Source organism: Lineus longissimus, chromosome 3, assembly GCF_910592395.1.
Source record: "Lineus longissimus chromosome 3, tnLinLong1.2, whole genome shotgun sequence".
In the NCBI taxonomy this organism is placed as follows: Eukaryota; Metazoa; Nemertea; class Pilidiophora; order Heteronemertea; family Lineidae; genus Lineus; species Lineus longissimus.
In genome coordinates this window covers 28,768,420-28,793,231 of record NC_088310.1, presented here as the reverse complement: position 1 = coordinate 28,793,231, position 24,812 = coordinate 28,768,420, and the positions used below count along the sequence as shown (strand labels likewise).

Sequence of the window (24,812 nt, the reverse complement as noted above, 5' to 3'; positions counted from 1 at the left end):
TGGAGCTTTGTCAACTATGGCTGCTCCTGGGAATGGTAAATGTTAACTGATCTGAACCTTTGATATACTATTACTGGAAGAATATCTTTTGGGCATGTCTGTATCTCGGAAGGAGAAGATCACCAATGTCACCAATTCAGCCCAGCCTTCCTTATTCTCTCAATGCCATTATCCATACTCAATATAATAAGCCTTCTCATCACCAGCTGGATCGATATGGCAATGATCATTGGTCGTGCTTGTCACAATCCCACAACCATTGATCTACACTTGAGTATTGCAACGCTCTGTGACAGTTATATAGGATGTTATGAAAAAGAGAGATGACATTTAAATAAGATTGTGCTTGTTCAGTTACAATAGTTTGAAGTGCCTTTCCAGGTTTTTTTGCACTGAGTGACCCCATCTGACCACTTCTCGGTGCTTCAGACGATGACGTCATCAGGGCTCACTCAGTGTGAAACCCCTGGAAAGGCACTTTAAACACACATTTGTCTGATCACCAGTATCATGTGCTTCGTTGTTTTGTACATTGTGCAATTAGTTGTCTTAATATTTGTCCCAATGTCACAACCAGTAAGTAGATATTCCTTGTTCTATCACCAAACATTCCATAATAGACATCATGACGTGGTGAATGATAGGCGTTATGGCAGTAGTTGGAAGAACTGTATCCTAAAACGAATGGTTGTTTTGAAAACTGCTCCACATCTCCTGTTTGCTAGCCTGCATGTTTCACCATTCACGGGTTTCAATTAGAACCTCTGATATCACTTTTCAAGACGAGATGATTCCCAGGCCGACTGCCATGTTGGTTTGACCTGGGTGGCTAATTTCTCTGCGAGTCCTCAAATGGTCTGACTCTATGGATTAGCACCCCCCGCACATGGGACTCATCTCGGTGTTAGACGCCACATCATTCCTCCATCCTGGGAATCATCTCTTCAGTCTCCTTCTCTATGTTCTTCACCAGTAAGTAGATATCGTTTACTTTTGAATGTAGAGCTGTTTGATTCCAGTGCTCTCCTTGAAAACTAATCATGATAATAAGATATCTTTTTGATGATATGTTAATTTGTTATGTCTTCCTTTCTAGCAAGTGCCAGTATGGAGGACCTTCAGATCAGGCCACATATTCTCTATGTACATTCCTACAAGTCACCACACTTCTGCGATTTTTGCGGAGAAATGTTGTTTGGACTTGTCCGACAGGGATTAAAATGTGAAGGTGAGTTAGGAATTCACACTCCAGCCATTGAGAATTCATGGTGAAAGACGACCACCAATATCCAATGTCTATGTTGTGACCGACATGTTTTGGACGTAACAGGTGGTTGGCAACTCATCATCGCGACTTGTTTCAAAATGTTCTCAGCAACAAGTTACTGCATGGTGTCCAGGTCTTCAAGTTCACACCATCTTCCGCTGGTAAATCAGATGTGTTGCCAGTACCTTCTCTAATCTGTTGCTTAACCCTTCCTTACCTTTTCAGGGTGTGGTCATAACTTTCATAAACGTTGTGCTTATAAAATCCCGAACAATTGTACACATGCAAAGCGGCGTAGCTCTGGTTGCAGCCAGTACACGATCTCGCGGTCTGGAAGTCAGGAAGGAAATGATAGTACCGCCCAGGTAGATAGAGATAGGGACCTAGGAGTAAGTCTTGACTGTTTGTCTCTAGCAGCCCTAGATTAGCACCTTTGGACTGCACGGGTAACTGCTATTTCACCACACTAACGACTAACGTGGCGGAGATTTCAGCACTCTAAGAATGCCTCACGCTACTACTCTTCAGCTCACTGAAAGTTTCACTTCACCGTTGTAGGACTACATGTGTAACACGTAGGGCTACATGTGTAACACGTAGGGCTACATGTGTAATACGTAGGGCTACATGTGTAACACGTAGGACTACATGTGTAACACGTAGGACTACATGTGTAGCACGTTAGACTACATGTGTAACACGTAGGGCTACATGTGTACCACGTAGGACTACATGTGTAACACGTAGGACTACATGTGTAACACGTAGGACTACATGTGTAACACGTAGGGCTACATGTGTAACACGTAGGGCTACATGTGTAACACGTAGGACTACATGTGTAACACGTAGGACTACATGTGTAACACGTAGGACTACATGTGTATCACGTAGGACTACATGTGTAACACGTAGGACTACATGTGTAACACGTAGGGTTACATGTGTAACACGTAGGACTACATGTGTAACACGTAGGACTACATGTGTAACACGTAGGACTACATGTGTAACACGTAGGACTACATGTGTATCACGTAGGACTACATGTGTAACACTTAGAACTGCTCGCACCTGTTCTTTCAGTTCACTTAGAGCTGCGTAGATAACTGCTGTTTCAGTGCACTTCTTTAGAAGGACCACTTTAGTATCTACTGTTTCAACACACTTCCTTACAGCTGACACTCTCATATGGCCACAGTAAACTGAAACATGTTTGCGAAGCTAAAAGTTGGCAATTGGCTTAGTAGTGGACTTAATTCTGCATTGGCTGCTTAAATTTAATGGTTCATTTTAACTTCTCGTCAGACAGCGCATTCACGATAGTGAAACACTTGCAAAAACGTCATAATCTTCAGTATGTCACTGGTTAGTGTCTCAATCCTTGTGAAACTTGAATCCCACCTTTCACATTTCAGACACTTGTTCCTCCAGAAACTCGGAACAATCGCTCAAGATCATGGAGTGGTCGGCCAATCTGGATGGAGAAGGAATTTGCCGGTCGTATCAAAGTGCCTCACACATTTGTAGTCCACAACTACAAAAAGCCCACAAGATGTCAGTACTGTAAAAAGCTACTGCGAGGGTTGTTCCGTCAGGGTGTGCAATGCAAAGGTACACAGATTATAGTTATGATTATGCGAAAGCCTTGATATCAGCTCTGAGACAAGTGCGGGTCACAGTCGTTCATCATGAGCCATCGTCTTACCCAAGCTGGGACCTCACTGATGTTGATGGTGCTGGGTACTCACATAGGGTTAAGGACTGGCAGGAGAAGGGCCTCTACTCCAGGTGTTCCATCCCCACAGAAACCCGTTGACGGCAGTCCATCCCCACATGAAATGCATCCCAAGAATGGCTTTTGTTTGTCATCAGTTATCACCCCAATGCCCCCACTCCTGACAGACATACACCTCAAGTCAGCCGATTTCAGAAATAAAAATGTAGTCTCTGGCACATGAAGGAAGTTCATCACCTTATATGTTAACCTGGCAAGTGACCGATGGAAGTCACACAATGCGTGCACAAAACTAAGTGGGTTACAAGACGTTTCTCAAACTTGGTGGCTCAGGATGTTGATGATGTAATCATCTCTCTTCCAGATTGTAAATTTAACTCGCACAAACGATGTGCTGACTTTGTGCCTAAAAATTGCCAAGGAGAAGTGTCCGTAGCTCACACAGGCGGTAAGTAAGAACTGAGAAATGAGAACCCATAATAGTGCAGCTTTCCACTGTTTCATCAATGAGAAATACCTCGTATCAGCATTGCTGACAAATCATTGGTTGTTCCTCTCATCAAGAAGGTAGCTGCAGTCTGACTGTAATTACGGTACTGGTATGCAGCGTCATATTTCTGTCATCTTCCACAGATTATTGCTTTGAATCTGAAACGGACAGTACCATTGATACGGACATGTCAGAGATCTCGGAACCGCCTGGAGAACTCGCAGATGATAGCGTCGATGACAACGATGAGGATTCTGACAATAAAGATCAAAACAAACCTCCACTAAGGTACGTTTCAATGAGGTGACGTTTCTCGCATCTTCTCTTTGTATGCTGTACGTCACATGTCAGATACATCACATATGTCAAAGTCACAGGTGAGCGTCCTCGGACGGGCTGTTTGGCTTGCCCTGGCAGAGACACCAGCTACGAGGCAACTGTTTTACTCCTCATTCAAAGGTAAAGTGACATACCCAAGGTCGTAAGTGTCATGTGAGTGTAGGGTGTTGAACCATAGATGTTAAGTTAAGCACATTATTCAGTAGAACAATCACCCCTCTATAGATAACAAGGTTAAAAGCTGTGATTTTGTCTCGCGTCTAACGTTCGTGGAACCCTCACTCTTTCAGCCCAACGACGAGTTCTAACATTCCACTGATGCGTATTGTGCAGTCTGTGAAGCACACCAAGCGAGGTCAGAGTGGCTCAAAGATCACCAAGGAGGGATGGATGGTGCACTTTACAGACAGGGACAACACGGTAAGCGGACAGCATGCGTCATGAGACTTCTGAGATAACTAGTGAGCTGTGACTGTATAAGCAATAGATGATCCAGTGCCAGTGATGTGAGGTTTTGTGGGAAGGAAAAGATGCAGATTTAACATTGGATGCAGACTTTTAATTCAAGTTGGGTGTGACATTCTGATTACTTACGTCATGTCTCAGTTCTCATTTACTGATTCTTCATTTTCACAGCGGCGGCGCCACTACTGGAAATTGGATTCGAAAGCAATTACATTGTATCAAAATATGCATACGTCGCGATATTACAAGGTAGGTGGCATTACTCTTTGGACAACTTGAAGCGTAAAGGCCTTATTCCACTGCAGCAGGTTACCGCTTTCATATTCTGATTCCCTGCCTCTTAAAACCACAAGCTTCCAATAGCACAGTGTGCCAAACCTAAAACTCTGTTTTAAAGTCAACATTTTGAAATCTTCATTTCAGGAAATCAACCTTGCTGATGTGGCCTCAGTCGAAACAGCACGCGATCCACATTCAGTTGACCCGGTTAGAAATCCATTCGTTTTTGAAATTCATACGATGACAACTCATTTCTATGTGGGCGAGGACCCATCAGGGGGGAGTGGTGAACCTATTGTGATGTCACCTGAAAGTGGTGCTGGACTGGAGCAGGCTAAATACTGGGAGCAAGCAATACGCCAGGCCATGATGCCAGTCACTCCGACACCTAGTATCTCCGTCAGCAATGCTCAAGGGGAAAATATAGGAGATGAATCAGCTAGGGCGGAAGAAACTCAGGTTAGTCTCATTCATCTACTTGAAAATAACAATACGAGAGCAATGATCGACTTGGGAATCAAGAGATTTGATTCGTGCCCAAGAAGCCAGTGGATACTTTTAGTAGTCGTTTTGGCTGTCCGGGGATAAGCCCTGGCCACCAAGGCAGTTTTCATGATAATCTCAGCAAAGATGCTCTCATTTCCAAAGTTGCTCACCTTATTGACTTTCCATCGTTTCAGGACATCAGTCAGATCTATCAAATATACCCTGACGAGGTGTTGGGTTCCGGACAATTTGGTATAGTGTACGGAGGTAAGCGCCACCTATATACAACTCAGTTCATCACATCTTTCAGCAAAGCTCTGTTAGTCTCAGACTTGTTCTTTCTTCTTCACTTTGGCTTTAGACATCTTGATCTGATCATCAATGTGGGGCCTGCCATTTCGGGTTTTTGCTATTTGGGTTGTGAGTTTTCTTTTGGTGTACCAACTCCTTGTTTAGTATCTGGGTTTGCTATTTTCTGCATAAAAGTCTTTGATTGCAGGAAATTAGAATATTGCAACAGAATGGCTGCTATGGTGGCCATCTTAAATCTTGCATCCACTCAATAATTTACATGATAAAACAAAGGACAACAGTGACTCGAGAGATACAGCCATTGGCCTTTGGGGGGGTCAAATGTGTGCAACGAAAATCCCATTCTTAAGGAATAATCAACAAAAACCGAAAGGCAAGATCACTCATGGATGCTGTAAAACTAGCCACAATAAAAGTCACTTGCAATGGGCTGTAAGTCACTTGCAATGGGCTGTAGTTTGAATAACTTCATCACATCGTTCTATTTTGCTTTTGAATCAGCTGGCCCGATATCATCGGACATTGGTAATTATAGATGGTCTACACCAACCCATTGACCCCTGAACAAATCTGTGTGATAAATAGACCCCCCACAGCTTCTACCCTTGCAGCTTATCGTCAAGACTCGGAACATCACAGTGAAACGTCTCCCCTTAGTTCCATATAAGTTTGCTGACGTGTACTTTAGTATAAGGAGCTGTATCAAATACTTGTAAACTTTGCACAAAGTCAGCATATTTTCAAGACATAAATAAGGCAGCCTTGACTCACACTTCTCATTGAAATGTTCAATTTTTGGTCTGTTTTATGAACAATTTCCGTGTTTTGGCCATGAGGAATATTGTGAATAACCTGTTTGGGACAGCTCCTTGAGTCCTCTGTTATTAGATATCCTGATTTGGTTGTTTTATATGAGATGTTGAAAGACTTGTGGGGGTGACAATAAGAAGTTAACTATACTCGGTTCTCTGTACAAGTGTGTGCTTTACCCTTTCCTATAGATGTCTGTTACCTTGTACATCTAATGCTGTTCTTTCGTCACCTTGTTATTTCCTCCAGTTCCTCTTTGATAAACTATTAATTATTGATATCAAATTGAGCGTGCAAACTGTGTGTTTACTGGGTGTTTCTAGACATCAACTACATCCAAACCTGCCAACTGGTCACAGCTCAATCCCACATGTTGTAAGTTGAAGAGACTTCCCCACTGATGACAAGATCAACCAAGTTGACATGTTATGATATGACTATAAGATGTGCAAATGCTGAAGATCACAAGCTATAGTCTAAGCCCGTTATGGATGAGGGTGTACAAGGTGTATGCACTTCCATCAAAATAGTGCCATACTCTGCCAAGGAAACCAATCAGTAAGGCCTGTCTCTTTTGGTAGAATCCTGCTCACTTCTATTCCAGGTATCAGTATTGTCTTTTGACAGCCAGCGATGTGTACATTTTGTCTTTAGCTCTAAATGGTCTTCTTTCTGCAGGTAAACATCGACGAACAAACCGTGAGGTAGCAATCAAAGTCATAGATAAGTTAAGATTCCCGACAAAACAGGAGGCACAGCTCAAAAACGAAGTGTCTATACTACAGAATATTCATCATCCTGGCGTTGTGAATCTGGAGAGGATGTTTGAAACTCCAGAGAGGGTGAGCTTAACATTCAGACTCATGCAAACCTGTTGAGGATCATTTGATATTCTTTTGGAAGCGCTCTGTTGGTGACCAATGTGTGGTTCGCGTTGAGTGAGGTGTTGGTATCTCACAATGATAGCTGACAACAGAGGTCATGCAGGCATTTTCTAGGCCTAACTAATCAGCACTTAGTGACTTCACTACTCATGGTCAGCAACCACCTGTAGGTTTGTCAAGCCATTTTTGGTCATCACGGTATACACTGATTTATAACTATGATGAAGAATAATTCAGATTATCTGCTTGCGTTTCAGATTTTTGTGGTAATGGAAAAATTAAAGGGTGACATGTTAGAGATGATATTGTCAAGTCCAAAGGGTAGACTATCAGAACGAGTCACCAAATTTATCATCTCTCAGGTAAGTTGACAGATGAGTTGTCGCGTCATGTCTGTCAAGTCCAAAAACATTTTTCACTAGTTTTTTTTCTGCTCAAAATAAAGAAACACCTTTCTCTTTCTCTTACAGATCCTTGTTGCCTTAAAACATTTACATTCCAAGAGTATAGTCCATTGTGACTTGAAGCCAGAAAACGTGCTACTCTCCACAGAAACTGCATTTCCACAGGTGAAGTTGTGTGACTTTGGCTTTGCTCGTATCATTGGTGAGAAGTCTTTCAGAAGATCTGTAGTAGGAACTCCAGCCTATCTTGGTAAGGACAAGTTTTGTCATTTCTTAGAAGTATGCTTCTCCTTTTCAGTTGTATAAGTCAGGAAGTGGTCGGGTATTGAACAATATGGTGAATCCCTTTTGGCGATGACATTGCTGCCATTTTCAGCTGATGTCTTAGTCAGAAGCCTAGTTGTTCTTCAACTGGCGTTTATATAATGCTGGAAGCACGGGTATTCTTATAGTTCACCACTCCGCCATCAGACTGGAGCACTGTTGCCTTTAGCCAGCATTTAGCCGACACTTAGCCATGACATGTAACCACTGTTGTTATTTCTCAACAGCTCCAGAGGTGCTCAAGAATAAAGGCTACAATAGGTCGTTAGACATGTGGTCAGTAGGAGTCATTATTTATGTAAGGTGAGTGAAACAATCTCCCTCGCAGTTAGTGATGGTTGGAGACCCTCATGACCCTGAAGAGCATCAGTTGTACTAACTGAGTGAGTATCCTTGAGCTTGACACTTAACCCTGCCGTTATTATCTCAGTTGGGGTTGAGGAGTTGGGAGCTAGTTGGAAGGATCAAAGAGAGAGGGCTGAATGAGTAGCTCCTATTCAGAACACTGCCTTCATTGATTAATTGATAAGTTGATTGATTGATTGATTTGCCTGTTTTCAGTTTGAGTGGTACGTTCCCGTTCAACGAGGATGAAGAGATCAGTGATCAGATCCAGAATGCAGCGTTTATGTATCCACCGAATCCTTGGAAACACGTCTCTCAAGAAGGTACGCTTTATACTGTGTTTACTTGGCAGTGGGTTGAGTTTGTCTGCTGCTGTCGGCGAGATCATTGGTAGCATGACACTAGAGGTATTGAGAATATCACATCACTACACTATAAGGTTGTAAAACTCAACTTAGATTTTGGCGGGCCTATATGATCACTTTCGATTCCTTACACAACTAAGTTGAATTGCAGTACCGATGTAACGATCTTTGATACACAAATGCAATGAACTTCACCTTTCAATTTGAATTTTGAAAATGGTCATAAACTTCTCCTTAATCTTCTATGTACCTGACGTTGAATAGTTGACATATTTACTTGTTTATACAATTCTTGCTTTTCATGTGGGAGGTTGGTTCAATCTTTACAAAACCACTGAAACTAGTGACACTTTCATCAGTCAGGTTGTGTTCTTAGCTGTGCAATAGTTCACTTATTCCAATTCATCAATCCTACATAAGAGGTTTTCAGAACTCTTTGCATTTCTTGATTATGCGGCCCTTGAACTGGGCCTAGTTTGGGCTTTGTTTTCAGGATCGTTGTCATGTTACTAATATATATTCTTCATTATTTTCAGCGATGCATTTGTTGAATTGCATTCTGGTTGTGGAAACAGGCCTAAGGTTCACCGTCAACAAAGCGCGTCTGCACCCATGGTTTCAGGTCATTAGTCAAACATAGAACGGTTCCAGCACATGTCTTCAAGAAATGATACACAGAGCAATATTTTGAGTTAAACTAAAAACATAATCGCTGATGACAGATGTAGAGAAGTTGTAGCTCCCATGGGTAAAAACACATCCAGAAACCTGGAAAGTTCGTTTTTCGTGTTGATTGAACTCTTCCAACAATCTTGAATTGCAAGATCAAGACATTTTATACCTGATGATTCAAAATAGTGCTCAGTCTTTGGTGTCATTTTATGAAGACTTGAGCACTTGTTACTATTATTCATTATTGCACATATCTATTCATACTTCTATATTAGACTGGACATCTCACTCTCTCAAACTGTCTCTTAACTTCTTAACGATTCAAGCTAACACCTCGCAACGCCAGTTTTGTATCGTATCAAAAAGAATTGGGGTTTGTTGGTTGTGATGCAAGATTAAAACATGCCAGTTCTGTCCCTAAACAAACACCTTTCTTGGCCTAATCCTAACTAATGAGTGCCTGTAATGTCCCACTAACTTGCATGTCAATTTGATTGTTTGGTACAACCATGGATAGTGATCCTGGCCAGCAAGCCACATCTTGAAGATATGTGTACTCCTAACCCATGAAGCTATCAAGCTGGCAGACCATACAGTAGGCTAGCAAGCCACATCTTGAAGATATGTGTACTCCTAACCCATGGAGCTATCAAGCTGGCAGACCATACAATAGGCTAGCAAGCCACATCTTGAAGATATATGTACTCCTAACCCATGAAGCTATCAAGCTGACAGACCATACAATAGGCTAGCAAGCCACATCTTGAAGATATGTGTACTCCTAACCCATGAAGCTATCAAGCTGACAGACCATACAATAGGCTAGCAAGCCACATGCCTACCACAAGCTCAGCTTGGATGAATGCCCACTACCTGCTGAGCTGACACTTCTCCCAGTGAACGATTCCACAAGAATGCCCACCCTAGCTCAGCTTGCACATCTCCTAATGACTCTAGAAGAAAGACATTGGATCTATGTTGCATGTTGTCCACCATCTATTAACATCTTCATCTGTCGTAGGTACATCGTGGAAGCAAGGGATGTCTGCTCTTCGTGGAGGGTGTCTGGCTGTCACTCTAGTCTCGGCCAAATTGAAAGATTGCAGGAAAATCACCTTGATTACGTTGTCTTCAAGTGTCTCTGGTTTATCAAAGTGGTGATAATATTTGGTGTTTATTCTTGGCAATTTATCTTGTCTTGTTTGAATGCTAGTCTTATTGGAGAGTGATTTTCCGCATTAATCTTCCAATTTGGCCTTAACGAGGATCAAAGGTGCTTAGTAAGATGTCAGGGGATGTATTATGGCTGAAGTTGAAACTATTGTTGTCACTTCAGTCAAAATATGGCAGGGATGTATTCCACAGTGTACATGGTTTGAGGGGTGCCATCTCCCTTGACTCCTGCAGCCCTGATGACCATCGTTAACATGCTTGTCCACAGCGGCAATGCAAACTACTTAACCTGTTACAGGCCCATTGACTTGTTCAAATTGCGTGTGGCTGGTGAACAGAAAGGAGGACCTTTGACCTGTTTAAAAACCTGTTGACAACAGATTCTGGTGAACCAATTATGGCCCGTGACAGGTGTATTAATTTGAATTGCCACCGTGGTGTGTCGGACATTGTTTACATGGATGATCATCTTTTGTTTACATCTCGATTGATGTCTGTTGGACCTGAATGACGTCTGCTGTTGTCGAATGACGTCTGATCGTCTGACGATTGAGTGTTTGTATGTCTCTCCGTTCTCTCATTGCAGCCATCGACATTATCAATAATTTGTTACAAGTGAAAATGAGAAAACGTTACACGTGTGATAAATCGTTATGTCACGTGTGGCTTCAGGTCAGGTTGTCTGACTTTTGGTGGTATCTAGTGTAGATATGTGTTGCTTGGTTCATCTAAGTCTTGGGTGAAAGCTTGGTTCAGGTTGGCTAGTCGGATATCTAGAGTATAGGCTTCATCAGCTGACTTGACCTCCGTATGAAAAAGGGGGTCTGTTAGAACTCTTAAATAATCTGGGAAACTTGGATCCCAAACCCTGTTTTGCCAGCAGACAGCCTTTTATATATCAACCATCATTGAGAAGTCCACCCAAGAGTTAGAAATGCTTTTTGAAGTTAACACACATAGTTTGTTTTATTGAGGCATAATCACTTTCGCTGCCCATTTTGTTGAGCTTCTTGCTGTGCAGATTTTTGTACCATTCTTTTGAGGGGATTTTTTGATTTTGCTATCTGATGTTGACATCCCATCTTACTTAGTTTCCACCTGACAGGTATCCATAGCGGTGGGCATCTCTGACGTGTGATTCTGATGGCGACAGAGACTGTTGCTAAAGGCGATTGGGAACAACACGTTTCTCGCTAGATACCAGTATCTGCATTTCACTGTACTGTGCTCTCCTGCAATATGCCACATCCTATGATTATTAAACCTAATTTATTTGCCAAACTTTGGTGGTGGGCAGCTACATGTATATGCTGGTCTTGAGGTGATTTTGCCTGTCTTTCAATTGGGAATATACCCTGTACTGATGCATCAATAGCAAGGGACATTGTTGCTCCAATATTTTTGAACAACAGAAGAACGATACTTCTTGAATGACTTCCAAACAGTTGTTATAGAGCCAGCATAGTCCAATTGACAGTCATTCTCTGCTCCACCACCATAAGAATCAAAACCTTTTAATGTCATTTGCTGCAAGCCATGTTTGTTGGTGATTGTTCCCAGCTTTGGTGTGTTGGTGTTGGTGTTGGTGTTGGTGTTGGTGTTGGTGTTGGTGTTGGTGTTGGTGTTGGGTGTTAGGTTTTGGTGTATTGTTGTCGTTATGTTTTTGGGTTAAAAATAGTCCCCATTTTGTACTTAACGAAATGTTTTCGCCTGGGAGTATTTCATTTTCAATATTGGCCACTTTTGGTGAGAAGACACGGATTGAATTGCTTGCTGGAAGTGCATGTCTTAGCCTGGGTGACTGCATGTTGTAGGATCGCAGAGAATTGGGTCTCAGAAAGGGGGCGTGCCTCACTGCATGCCTATTGTGCGTCCCATACAGCAGGAGCTATTAAGACCTATTTTCATTGTGAATTTCATCCTCCTCAGTCTCTCTAAAGGCCTAGTCCTGCATGTTTAGAGTAGATGCATTTGACAGACCAGGATGCTTAGTTGCATGCCTCTTGATCTCCCTACATGCATGAGTGCATCTTTACATTGCTTTGAGGTAACTTTATTACAGTGTCTATTCTGTATTGGTACATACAAGCTTACTAACAGTGTCTAATCTGTATTGGTACATACAAGCTTACTAACAGTGTCTAATCTGTATTAGTACATACAAGCTTACTAACAGTGTCTTATCTGTATTGGTACATACAAGCTTACTAACAGTGTCTAATCTGTATTGGTACATACAAGCTTACTAACAGTGTCTAATCTGTATTGGTACATACAAGCTTACTAACAATGTCTAATCTGTATTGGTACATACAAGCTTACTAACAGTGTCTAATCTGTATTGGTACATACAAGCTTACTAACAGTGTCTAATCTGTATTGGTACATACAAGCTTACTAACAGTGTCTAATCTGTATTGGTACATACAAGCTTACTAACAGTGTCTAATCTGTATTGGTACATACAAGCTTACTAACAGTGTCTAATCTGTATTGGTACATACAAGCTTACTAACAGTGTCTAATCTGTATTGGTACATACAAGCTTACTAACAGTGTCTAATCTGTATTAGTACATACAAGCTTACTAACAGTGTCTAATCTGTATTGGTACATACAAGCTTACTAACAGTGTCTAATCTGTATTGGTACATACAAGCTTACTAACAGTGTCTAATCTGTATTAGTACATACAAGCTTACTAACAGTGTCTAATCTGTATTGGTACATACAAGCTTACTAACAGTGTCTAATCTGTATTGGTACATACAAGCTTACTAACAGTGTCTAATCTGTATTGGTACATACAAGCTTACTAACAGTGTCTAATCTGTATTGGTACATACAAGCTTACTAACAATGTCTAATCTGTATTAGTACATACAAGCTTACTAACAGTGTCTAATCTGTATTGGTACATACAAGCTTACTAACAGTGTCTAATCTGTATTGGTACATACAAGCTTACTAACAGTGTCTAATCTGTATTGGTACATACAAGCTTACTAACAGTGTCTAATCTGTATTGGTACATACAAGCTTACTAACAGTGTCTAATCTGTATTGGTACATACAAGCTTACTAACAGTGTCTAATCTGTATTAGTACATACAAGCTTACTAACAGTGTCTAATCTGTATTGGTACATACAAGCTTACTAACAGTGTCTAATCTGTATTGGTACATACAAGCTTACTAACAGTGTCTAATCTGTATTAGTACATACAAGCTTACTAACAGTGTCTAATCTGTATTAGTACATACAAGCTTACTAACAGTGTCTAATCTGTATTGGTACATACAAGCTTACTAACAGTGTCTAATCTGTATTAGTACATACAAGCTTACTAACAGTGTCTAATCTGTATTGGTACATACAAGCTTACTAACAATGTCTAATCTGTATTGGTACATACAAGCTTACTAACAATGTGGAAATCTTAATTCTACTAAGATATCAAGAGGCATTATACAGCTTGAATCTTTCTTTCAAAAGATCCCGCTATACTTCTTACAGTGGAACCCTGGTCGGCGACCACCCCGGTCAGCGACCTCCCCGCTATGACAACCAAGAATCACCGGTCCCGAATGGTTTCCTCTCTAATTACCATTACAAGGCCCCCGGTAACACGACCACCCTGGTACCCAGACCACGACCACTGGATTGGGGGGTCCGACCAAAGGGCCTAATTGTCGTGTTACCGGGGTTCCACTGTATTTGTGGTAAAAATGATGCATGTTATCTTTGTTATACAACATCACATTGTGTGCCAAAGGTTATTGTGACGTTCACATTCTTCCTTTCATGCGTTAAGAATAGAGGGGGGGACGGTTAAAATACATTTACTTGGTGTTACCAAGAGTTGTTCCTCTTTTATCATATATGTACAGTGTTGGGCTGTGGAGTCAAATTTGTGATAATCTTTGGCAAATGTGATGTACCTTTTAAAATCTTCATCAGTGTCCTTTCTATTGCAGGACTTTCAAACATGGTGCGATCTACGAAAACTTGAATCTGCCGTCGGTGAGCGTTATCTGACACACGAATCTGATGATGCACGCTGGGAGGAATTCCGAAAGGAGAACAATTTGTCAACATGGGAATTAGTTGGCTTTAAAGGTGCTGATTTCTTATGCCCTAATATCATGTGACTGTCCGCTGTACTGTCAAACCATACGTCTTCCTAGTAGTCAAATGTTGTAGTGTATTGTCATTGTATCATTGTATCATTGTAACACGCAATCTGACTGGGTTATAATTGGTCCACGGGACTGCCATAATTTACCCTGGAACACCCCTGTACATCTGTGTATTGAACTTAAAAAAGGCTTCCTGAAGATGATAGAACCTTAGAACAAATGATCAACAAACCATCGAAGCAAATGGGCTGGCATCCCAAAAACCTAATTCATTCCAGACTCGATCATTCCTCGTGGATGTTCTGCACCATTTTAGGGCATCCTGTACAATGAATGACCACCCTGTTCCCCTGGTGCCTATATCCATTATTGTTGTGTGTATATGGAGGAGACTAGGACTCAGATGTTCAACGCTGATAGGTCGGCATGCTTGTTCCCGAACTAACACGTAGTTCATCCCCTCTATGCAGAGTGTTTTGTATATCCTGCATAATGGCTGCAAGTCTTGTTGCAAATAGCCAACTTTTCCATAATTCCAGTCATCCCATCAGGCACAGTGTTCTTCCATTAATCCACCTACCATTATGTGTTCTTGTTGCTGTTAGAAATTGCTGAATAGTCGTTGGTGTAAAATGAGGTTTTGCATGCTTAAAGGCCCATCTATTGCCATCAAATCAGCTGCATTCCTGGCCTGGAAGTGGCACTAATGCCATCAGAAGGAACTTCACAATGCTAAAATTGACATCATACATGATTGACAGGTCTTCTTCAAGGAATCAGAAAGATTTAAATCTGGCTAATCTTTATAGTCCATAGTGGGGAGGTAAAATATGTGAATGCTGTGTGTATGTACATTCCTGAGCAATACTGTCCCAAGTTGTATAAATGTTGTGTTATAGCTTCTAGTCTAAAACTAGCACATGTTTCACCTCATATTGTTAGACACAGAAATCATTAAAATTGATGGACTTGAGTAAAGGTATTCAAGTTCAAAAGCTCAATCAGACTTATTTGTTTGTGCCTTTAACATTCCAAAATACCACAGAACATGCAGACAGGTTTGGTCGAAAGGAAACCGTCTATTCGTAAATGGGTCAGTTGTTACTCGTCACAGAAATCTCTTTGTGCAGTATCATTCTTAAATCTCGTTGACTTTGTCAGTGTAAACATCATCTCATGTTGGTGTACATTGTCTGTTCAGACTCTTCCTATCACTTTAACTATTTCTCTTACTGTTGCATTGTCTCTAGTACTTTCACTAATTGCAGAGTATGTTTTCTTCCAGACACCCCCTGCACCTCAAGTCTTTCAGCCACTCTAAGCCCGTATTCACACTGCTGGGCGATACCAGATTAAAATCACACTGCAGTAATCCTTATACAGAATAGGACACTGTATATATTGAATATTTCATGGGGGGGGTGACTAAAGGAACTTGGCACTTCACTCATGTTGCTGTGGGTCTGGAGCTTGCCAAACTTGAAAGAAACTGTTCCGTGTAATATAAGTTCTAACCAGAGATGTTCAGGGTGAAGTTTGGCCATAATATACATGTCAGTGCCATGGGTGTCTTATTTGGTGACAATGTGATACGTGACAACTAAGTGTAGACTAAAACTAAGTGTAGGATAGATTTGTGGACCTAAGTCTCCCGATTCCCTGTACCTTGTGTATGGCATGGTGCTTGTGTATAGAGGTTCTTCACTGACGTCACATGATGACGGGCCATATTGGCCGTCACATGTGGTCACAACGTAAAGGAAATGCATTGGCAGGTGGCCGTCAAAATGTCACGTCGTGACCTCACGTGAAGAGCCTCTATTGGTGGAAATCGGTTCAGGTCAGAAACCTACATTTATATAATCACATCAAACTTCCCTTGGAAGTTTTTCGTACCCTGGCATTGTGACAGCGTGATTCGGGGTCAGCCCCAAAGGCAAAGCTTGCACTATGATCCGAAAAATCAGCCGATGTGAGGTTAGATTTAGCCTAATTAGGACTGATATTTAATAGTGCATGTCGATCTGTATAATGTTCAGCTGTATTGCTCTATTTTAGATGTTTTATACTGGATCTGCATACATAAGTGAGGATTGACTAATTTAGTAACATGAACTTTGGATGACAACTGCTGTCACTTTAGCCAAGTGATTAGCTGCGTCTGAAGACATTCGTGTAGTTATTGACCCTTGTAAACTGTTGAGATGCAGTAGTTTAGATTTTATGATTTTCAAAGAACATTGAATGAGAGAAAAGTTCTGAAGTGTTTTCATTGGGTTTACATTGGTTGAGTTGGAGAAATTGTTTTGGATTATTGAAAATCATATTTTGTTTACCTGAGATTTAAGTTTCCCTTAGATTCCTTGTATTTGAAATGAGGGTTGTGTCAGCTGATATATAGTAGAGATGTCGGGTCAACAAATATCAAGAGGAATGAACAAATGGGTGAATGCAAAACAAGTAAAGGAGCATGATTCTGGTGCCGGAAGTTTCCATGTGAGCTATTGGTTTCTTTGTCTATAGTCCCTGTTACCATGTTTTGGTTCCGTGAAGCTAACAACATACGTGGTAAAGTGGTAGTGATATAGTAATGTTGCTGTCTTTCAATTGGTCTTTGATTATGGGATATAATGTATGTTGCTAATGTTGGCCACAATATTGCCCAATACTTATGGAGACATTGATTTTTCTGGACAGTCGTATTTAAGTCTGCAATTGTCTTTTGCATTATTACAAGACACTCCTTCTGTGGTCCTTCGCCTCCGCTGTGTTTATTCAAAGTCCTTATCCGTAATTGGTTGCTTACTGATTACAGATTGATTGCCTTTAATCGATGGAGATATATATACCGTATGCTCAATTTGAGCAGAGTTTAAAATATTGTTGATGTGTATATAAAAGTGAGAAGGTTACAATTATAAAAATCTTTTCATTCTATGTATGTGTATATATAGATACATGGAGGTATAAAATCATGTTAAAATTGTGAGATTTTGTATGTTGGCGAGTTTTGTTATGATGGTAGAAGTTTAACTTGAAAGTGTGGCAATTGGGTGGGCCTCTGTTGATTTGCGTTAAGCAACTATTGTCTGGATACGTCTCAAGTCACATTACAGGTTGAGTCAGTCGACAGAGGTTACGATTACCTTACAGGTTCAGTCAGTCGACAGAGGTTATGATTACCTTACAGGTTCAGTCAGTCGACATAGGTTACCATTACCTTACAGGTTCAGTCAGTCGACAGAGGTTATGATTACCTTACAGGTTCAGTCAGTCGACATAGGTTATGATTACCTTACAGGTTCAGTCAGTCGACAGAGGTTACGATTACCTTACAGGTTCAGTCAGTCGACATAGGTTATGATTACCTTACAGGTTCAGTCAGTCGACAGAGGTTATGATTACCTTACAGGTTCAGTCAGTCGACATAGGTTACCATTACCTTACAGGTTCAGTCAGTCGACAGAGGTTATGATTACCTTACAGGTTCAGTCAGTCGACATAGGTTATGATTACCTTACAGGTTCAGTCAGTCGACAGAGGTTACGATTACCTTACAGGTTCAGTCAGTCGACATAGGTTATGATTACTTACAGGTTCAGTCAGTCGACAGAGGTTACGATTACCTTACAGGTTCAGTCAGTCGACAGAGGTTACGATTACCTTACAGGTTCAGTCAGTCGACAGAGGTTACGATTACCTTACAGGTTCAATCAGTTGACATAGGTTATGATTTCAAAATCTTGGACCAACCTGATATATCACAGGTAATAAAAAAAGACGTAGTCTATTGGCGTTTTGAAGGGGATTAACCCGGGATCTGTTTACCGCTTGCCGAGAGTCTTAGCCACCACACCACAGCGCCTCTCCTTGTGCACACTTTCAGGTGATGACTTATATCTCTCTCTAATGTTTACATATACATTGATGTACATTGTCGATGTAGACTGGACTCCTCTCTCATGTTTACATATACATTGATGTACATTGTCGATGTAGACTGGACTCCTCTCTCATGTTTACATATACATTGATGTACATTGTCGATGTAGACTGGACTCCTCTCTAATGTTTACATATACATTGATGTACATTGTCGATGTAGACTTGAGTCCTCGCTAATGTTTACATATACATTGATGTACATTGTCGATGTAGACTGGAGTCCTCTCATGTTTACATATACATTGATGTACATTGGTGATGTAGACTGGACTCCTCTCTAATGTTTACATATACATTGATGTACATTGGTGATGTAGACTGGACTCCTCTCTAATGTTTACATATACATTGATGTACATTGGTGATGTAGACTGGACTCCCCTCTCTAATGTTTACAAATACATTTCTTTGTATATTGTCGATGTTTTTGCACTTCTAATAAACTGTTTATTGATTATTTCAGTGTCCTCTTCCTCCTTCTCCCACCCCCACCGCCGAAACTTCTCCACGGAGGGGTCGGAACTTAAGCCTCCTATAATTGTGCGTAATCGAAGTGGTAGCTTGACGTAAACCCAACATGGTATCATATTTCTTTTCACTTATTCTGCTTTCAATGGCGCTGTGCTATGTACAATGGAGTTAGCGTAAAATCACTCTGGAGCATTTGTAATGTTTGAGAATGCACCACCTTCCTTTTGATGTCTCAACTTTAAGGCAGGTGCTGGATGTTGTGAAAACTTCTGACTGCTTTTACACTGAAACATCAGTCAGGAGCTGTTATGGCTTTCTATAGATGAGCACACCAACTTCAGTAAGAAGTCACAGCACTTCCTGATTGATTTACAGTATGGCTCTGTGTGTCTCTGTAATGTTGGGGCCTTGATGATACCTTGCATCCATACCTGTAGAAAGTCTCCTGATTTGCAGCCAAGGCAGTTCAGTGAGAATGGAAAGCTCCCAAGAGGTTCCCTAACCAGTGGACACAAAAAGGGGAAATTTCAAAACTTGGTCTGTACTAAAGGTAGCAAAATATTAATCGTAAATTGTTTCTAATCCGGTGAAGAACACCAACAGACCTTTGAACATGCAAGACAGGCTGATACTAAGATTTGTTGTTTAAGCTGTATGAGAAAAGTTATAAATGCTGCGTGTAGCACTTGATGACTCTCACCAAGCTCACTTATCATTTACACCACCCACTTCACAGCTTCAACAAAAGCACATTAAAGTGGCGTAAAACTTCTCGACGTCTTCATTTCTATGCTAATTTTGCAACTTCACATGTTGTACAAGTATAATTAGTGATGGATGTCTTTTAGTAAACCTCGGCTGGATTTGCCAATCATAGTAGCGGTGTCTCTCTTCCAGTGATGAAACAGAAACAGTGCCATCAAAACCTTACAGAAGTTACTCTATCCTGCTACTGTAGAATGTTTGTAAGCTCATCAACGTGTTCTTTTCTACAGTGGTTTTGTGTAAAGATGTCTGTGGCACTTGTCTTTCAAGCAGCATTTACTTATTCTCAACTGATAATGAAAGCAACGCTAGACTTTACCAGCCTACCCGTAGGGAAAATGTGTCCATTTTCACCATGGTAAATCCACAATTCACCATGGTGAACTGTCGGCACTTCACCATGGTGAATTGGGACAGTGAAATATTTCACCATGGTGAGCATGGTCAAACCTACATTAATCATGGTCTGTATGGTAAATCCAAGATATTTTTTCATAAGGGTGGGCTCTGGTGCCTGCGGCCGTATAGAAGAGCTGGGGATTCAACACAGTGAAAGAGATGGCCAGTTTGTACCTGTCTTCGCAAGCATGGTGTGATGGTAGCTAGGGGCCTTTGTGCCTGCCGTATAGAAGAAATGGCAGGTTGTACCAGTCTTCGCAAGCATAGTGACCAAGGGGTCTTGGTGCCTGCAGCATAGAGGAGACGGTCACGTTGCACCTGACGTCACAAGCATAGTGAGATGATAGCTCAGACCAAGGGGCCTTGGTGCCTGCAGTATAGAAGAGACAGCCAGGTTGTACCTGTCTTCACAAGCATAGTGAGATGATAGCTCGGACCAAGGGGCCTTGGTGCCTGCAGTATAGAAGAGACAGTCAGGTTGTACCTGTCTTCACAAGCATAGTGAGATGATAGCTCGGACCAAGGGGCCTTGGTGCCTGCAGTATAGAAGAGACAGTCAGGTTGTACCTGTCGTCACAAGCATAGTGAAATGATAGCTCAGACCAAGGGGCCTTGGTGCCTGCAGTATAGAAGAGACAGTCAGGTTGCACCTGTCGTCACAAGCATAGTGAGATGAAAGCTCAGACCAAGGGGCCTTGGTGCCTGCAGTATAGAAGAGACGGCCAGGTTGTACCTGTCGTCACAAGCATAGTGAAATGATAGCTCAGACCAAGGGGCCTTGGCGCCTGCAGTATAGAAGAGACGGCCAGGTTGTACCTGTCGTCACAAGCATAGTGAAATGATAGCTCAGACCAAGGGGCCTTGGCGCCTGCAGTATAGAAGAGACGGCCAGGTTGTACCTGTCGTCACAAGCATAGTGAAATGATAGCTCAGACCAAGGGGCCTTGGCGCCTGCAGTATAGAAGAGACAGCCAGGTTGTACCTGTCGTCACAAGCATAGTGAAATGATAGCTCAGACCAAGGGGCCTTGGCGCCTGCAGTATAGAAGAGACGGCCAGGTTGTACCTGTCGTCACAAGCATAGTGAGATGATAGCTCAGACCAAGGGGCCTTGGCGCCTGCAGTATAGAAGAGACGGCCAGGTTGCACCTGTCGTCACAAGCATAGTGAGATGATAGCTCAGACCAAGGGGCCTTGGTGCCTGCAGTATAGAAGAGACGGTCAGGTTGTACCTGTCGTCACAAGCATAGTGAAATGATAGCTCAGACCAAGGGGCCTTGGTGCCTGCAGTATAGAAGAGACGGCCAGGTTGTACCTGTCTTCACAAGCATAGTGAGATAATAGCTCAGACCAAGGGGCCTTGGTGCCTGCAGTATAGAAGAGACAGCCAGGTTGTACCTGTCTTCACAAGCATAGTGAGATGATAGCTCAGACCAAGGGGCCTTGGTGCCTGCAGTATAGAAGAGACAGCCAGGTTGTACCTGTCTTCACAAGCATAGTGAGATGATAGCTCAGACCAAGGGGCCTTGGTGCCTGCAGTATAGAAGAGACAGCCAGGTTGTACCTGTCGTCACAAGCATAGTGAGATGAAAGCTCAGACCAAGGGGCCTTGGTGCCTGCAGTATAGAAGAGACGGTCAGGTTGTACCTGTCGTCACAAGCATAGTGAGATGATAGCTCAGACCAAGGGGCCTTGGTGCCTGCAGTATAGAAGAGACGGCCAGGTTGTACCTGTCTTCACAAGCATAGTGAGATAATAGCTCAGACCAAGGGGCCTTGGTGCCTGCAGTATAGAAGAGACAGTCAGGTTGTACCTGTCTTCACAAGCATAGTGAAATGATAGCTCAGACCAAGGGGCCTTGGTGCCTGCAGTATAGAAGAGACAGTCAGGTTGTACCTGTCGTCACAAGCAGAAGGAAATGATAGCTCAGACCAAGGGGCCTTGGTGCCTGCAGTATAGAAGAGGCAGCCAGGTTGTACCTGTCTTCACAAGCATAGTGAGATGATAGCTCGGACCAAGGGCACTGGTGCCTGCAGTATAGAAATACGAGGGTTGCTGGCTCATTAACAAAAGTCTTCTGTCGAGTCGTAGAACCCTTTGAACAGCAACCCAATGAAGAGAAGCTGTTTAGGGAAAATATGACCCAAATCACTTCAAGCAGTGAGACACCACTTCGGGGAACGAGTGTGATGATCCAAGATCGTTGTGGTCAGTATATGTTTCAAAAAAGTTTACAATTTCCCATGGTTTGCATTTTGGACATTTTGATATTTTCTTGTAGTGATACCTCTTCTATGGTATGCTATTTAGAAGTATATCAGAGAAGATGTCATAGAAGATATACCAAAGAAATTTCTCATGTATCTAGATTTGAAAAGTTACATTGTATTAAATGATTCTTTTGATGTGATATTCCTGATATTTGTGCTTTAAACCTGGCCTAGCTGTGACATCTCATCTCTCTCACCATGATGTCAACACAGTGGAGCAGCCAAGACTGATTTGGCCTGGCTGTGACTGCCTCATCTCTCTCTCACCATGTTGACAACTTGGCAGAGCAGCCAAGACTGATTTGGCCTGGCTGTGACTGCCTCATCTCTCTCACCATGTTGACAACTTGGCAGAGCAGCCAAGACTGATGTGGCCTGGCTGTGACTGTCTCATCTCTCTCTCACCATGTTGACAACTTGGCAGAGCAGCCAAGACTGATTTGGCCTGGCTGTGACTGCCTCATCTCTCTCACCATGTTGACAACTTGGCAGAGCAGCCAAGACTGATGAGGCCTGGCTGTGACTGTCTCATCTATCTCATCATGTTGTCAGCACAGTGGAGCAGCCAGGACTGTCAAACAGTTGTGTGAGCTCACTTACATAATAGTATAAAACTAAAATAAATATGATATATATATAACCGTCATCGGATGCGCATCCGATATGCCACGAGATCCTTCACCGTCAATTCCTTTACTGTCATCGGATGCGCATCCGATATGCCACGAGATCCTTCACCGTCAATTCCATACCGTCATTGGATCGATGCCACCAGATTTTTTGTAACTTCACCGTCAATTCCTTTACCGTCATTGGATTGACTGTCACGCTTACGGACTCCGGACCTCCAGACTTTAGAGACCGAGCTTTTCTTTACCTTACAAATACTATATGCTCGGCGCCTCACTTCATTTTGTCTCATACTGTTCTTTTTACAGATGTGTGAGGAGTTCAGAGGCCACCAGGTTCAAAACCAAGGGGAGGAGTTCAGTTTAGAGGCCACCCGGTGCACAACCAAGGGGAGGAGTTCAGTTTAGAGGCCACCCGGTACACGACCAAGGGGAGGAGTTCAGTTTAGAGGCCACCCGGTACACGACCAAGGGTAGGAGTTCAGTTTAGAGGCCACCCGGTACACGACCAAGGGGAGGAGTTCAGTTTAGAGGCCACCCGGTACACAACCAAGGGAAACAAATTAGGTTTATCAGAAAGTTGCTGCGCTGTTGAAAATGACTCGTGATAAATAGAGCTCGAATATGGAATCCATATCTGGAGGCGCATCAAAAACAGCCGGTCGAACATGGAAAGAGAGATTTGGCTGACAGGAGACGGAGAATTAGTCTATGACATTGTAGTAGTGAAATAAGAAGAGACTTCCTCCTTGCTTTGAGTGATACCAGGCTTACTGGTAGTACTGATGAATTAGTGTATAGAATTAGTTAATTGGAATTAGATTATTAGGTTTAAATTGTAAAATAGCAAGTTTATGGCTAAATAATGTAATACAGCTGTATGAGAAATTATCATAATAAGTTTTCGTTATTGGTGCCAACGTGAATTTTATGTGTGCCTTATTAAAGTTCATATCTATTAGGCCTATGGGTGGTTTAGTGAGTTTTTTATAGCCCATCTGTTCGAGAAAAAAAAACAGAGGTGCATTGTGCTATTTCAATTTCACACGTGTACACTTAGGAAAGGTTCAGAACCAATTTTGGCTCAGCATTTTCTCAGATTGATGTAAATAATGTGCAATATCACGTACATAATGTTGGTAACACTGTTGTCCTTTCATGCTGGTGTGTTTCTTGCAAAGCTGTGGCTTTGATAATAATGGAAAGCATGTTCACAACTAGTCCAATGTCATCTGTGTCGGATGCAGTATTTTCATCTCATCACTGTCACCATCAGAAGGTCACCATAAGATGTTACTAACTTCTCGGAATAAAATGAAAAGTCACTGAATTCATAATCCTCTCTAACTCTGTTTCTGTAAAAAAATTCTGGTATTCCAACAAATAAATATTCTCCCCAGTCTGTAGAATTGACCTTCTAACTCTGCAGTACCTTGGACCACACTACACTCATAGAACCACCACGGAACAACATTTGAAAAACATGAAGAAAAGTGCTTGGTTTTCATCTCTTTATTACGACAAACATGAACAAGTTGGGAGTATCATTTCCTGTGTTATATCAGTTCATTCATGTTATTCATACATAATAAATATTTGCATTAAAATAACTTCTTGTTATTGTTATTATGAATGGTTGAGACATCCACAGCACAGATTGTGTCATGAAGACAGCTACGACGTCACTAACCGCATGACCATGATACACAACAGTAGAATGTGAACGTTCTCTCCTGGATAATGGGCTCTCCAGGGAAATAAATCCCAAGCCAAAAATGACTAGCATGGCTGCAGATGGTAACTTCCCTGCCTAGATGTCAAAGTGTGGTGTATTTCAAAAT

The 24,812-nt window shown here is 41.9% G+C and overlaps 1 protein-coding gene across 14 annotated transcripts in view; it reads left to right on the top strand.

Annotated features, from left to right (window-relative positions):
- Positions 1–24,543, top strand: part of LOC135484575 (serine/threonine-protein kinase D3-like) — a 68,735-nt gene extending 44,192 nt beyond the window's left edge. Inside the window, exons 4-22 of one of the 14 annotated variants that reach the window (XR_010446465.1) lie at positions 1,097–1,228; positions 1,493–1,656; positions 2,686–2,881; positions 3,370–3,453; positions 3,639–3,783; positions 4,125–4,254; positions 4,471–4,548; positions 4,723–5,037; positions 5,259–5,331; positions 5,878–5,901; positions 6,865–7,028; positions 7,328–7,432; positions 7,541–7,724; positions 8,026–8,101; positions 8,360–8,466; positions 9,045–9,130; positions 14,332–14,473; positions 15,779–17,905; positions 17,943–18,895. Coding sequence is in view for 11 of the 14 variants with exons in the window: in XM_064766188.1 (XP_064622258.1) it covers positions 1,097–1,228; positions 1,493–1,656; positions 2,686–2,881; positions 3,370–3,453; positions 3,639–3,783; positions 4,125–4,254; positions 4,471–4,548; positions 4,723–5,037; positions 5,259–5,331; positions 5,878–5,901; positions 6,865–7,028; positions 7,328–7,432; positions 7,541–7,724; positions 8,026–8,101; positions 8,360–8,466; positions 10,940–11,025; positions 14,332–14,473; positions 18,902–19,008 (2,312 nt within the window). In the remaining 3 variants the exon portion in view is untranslated. The other 13 variants (XR_010446463.1, XR_010446464.1, XM_064766190.1 and 10 more) reach the window with 13 other exon arrangements.
- Positions 24,544–24,812: the final 269 nt, after the last annotated feature.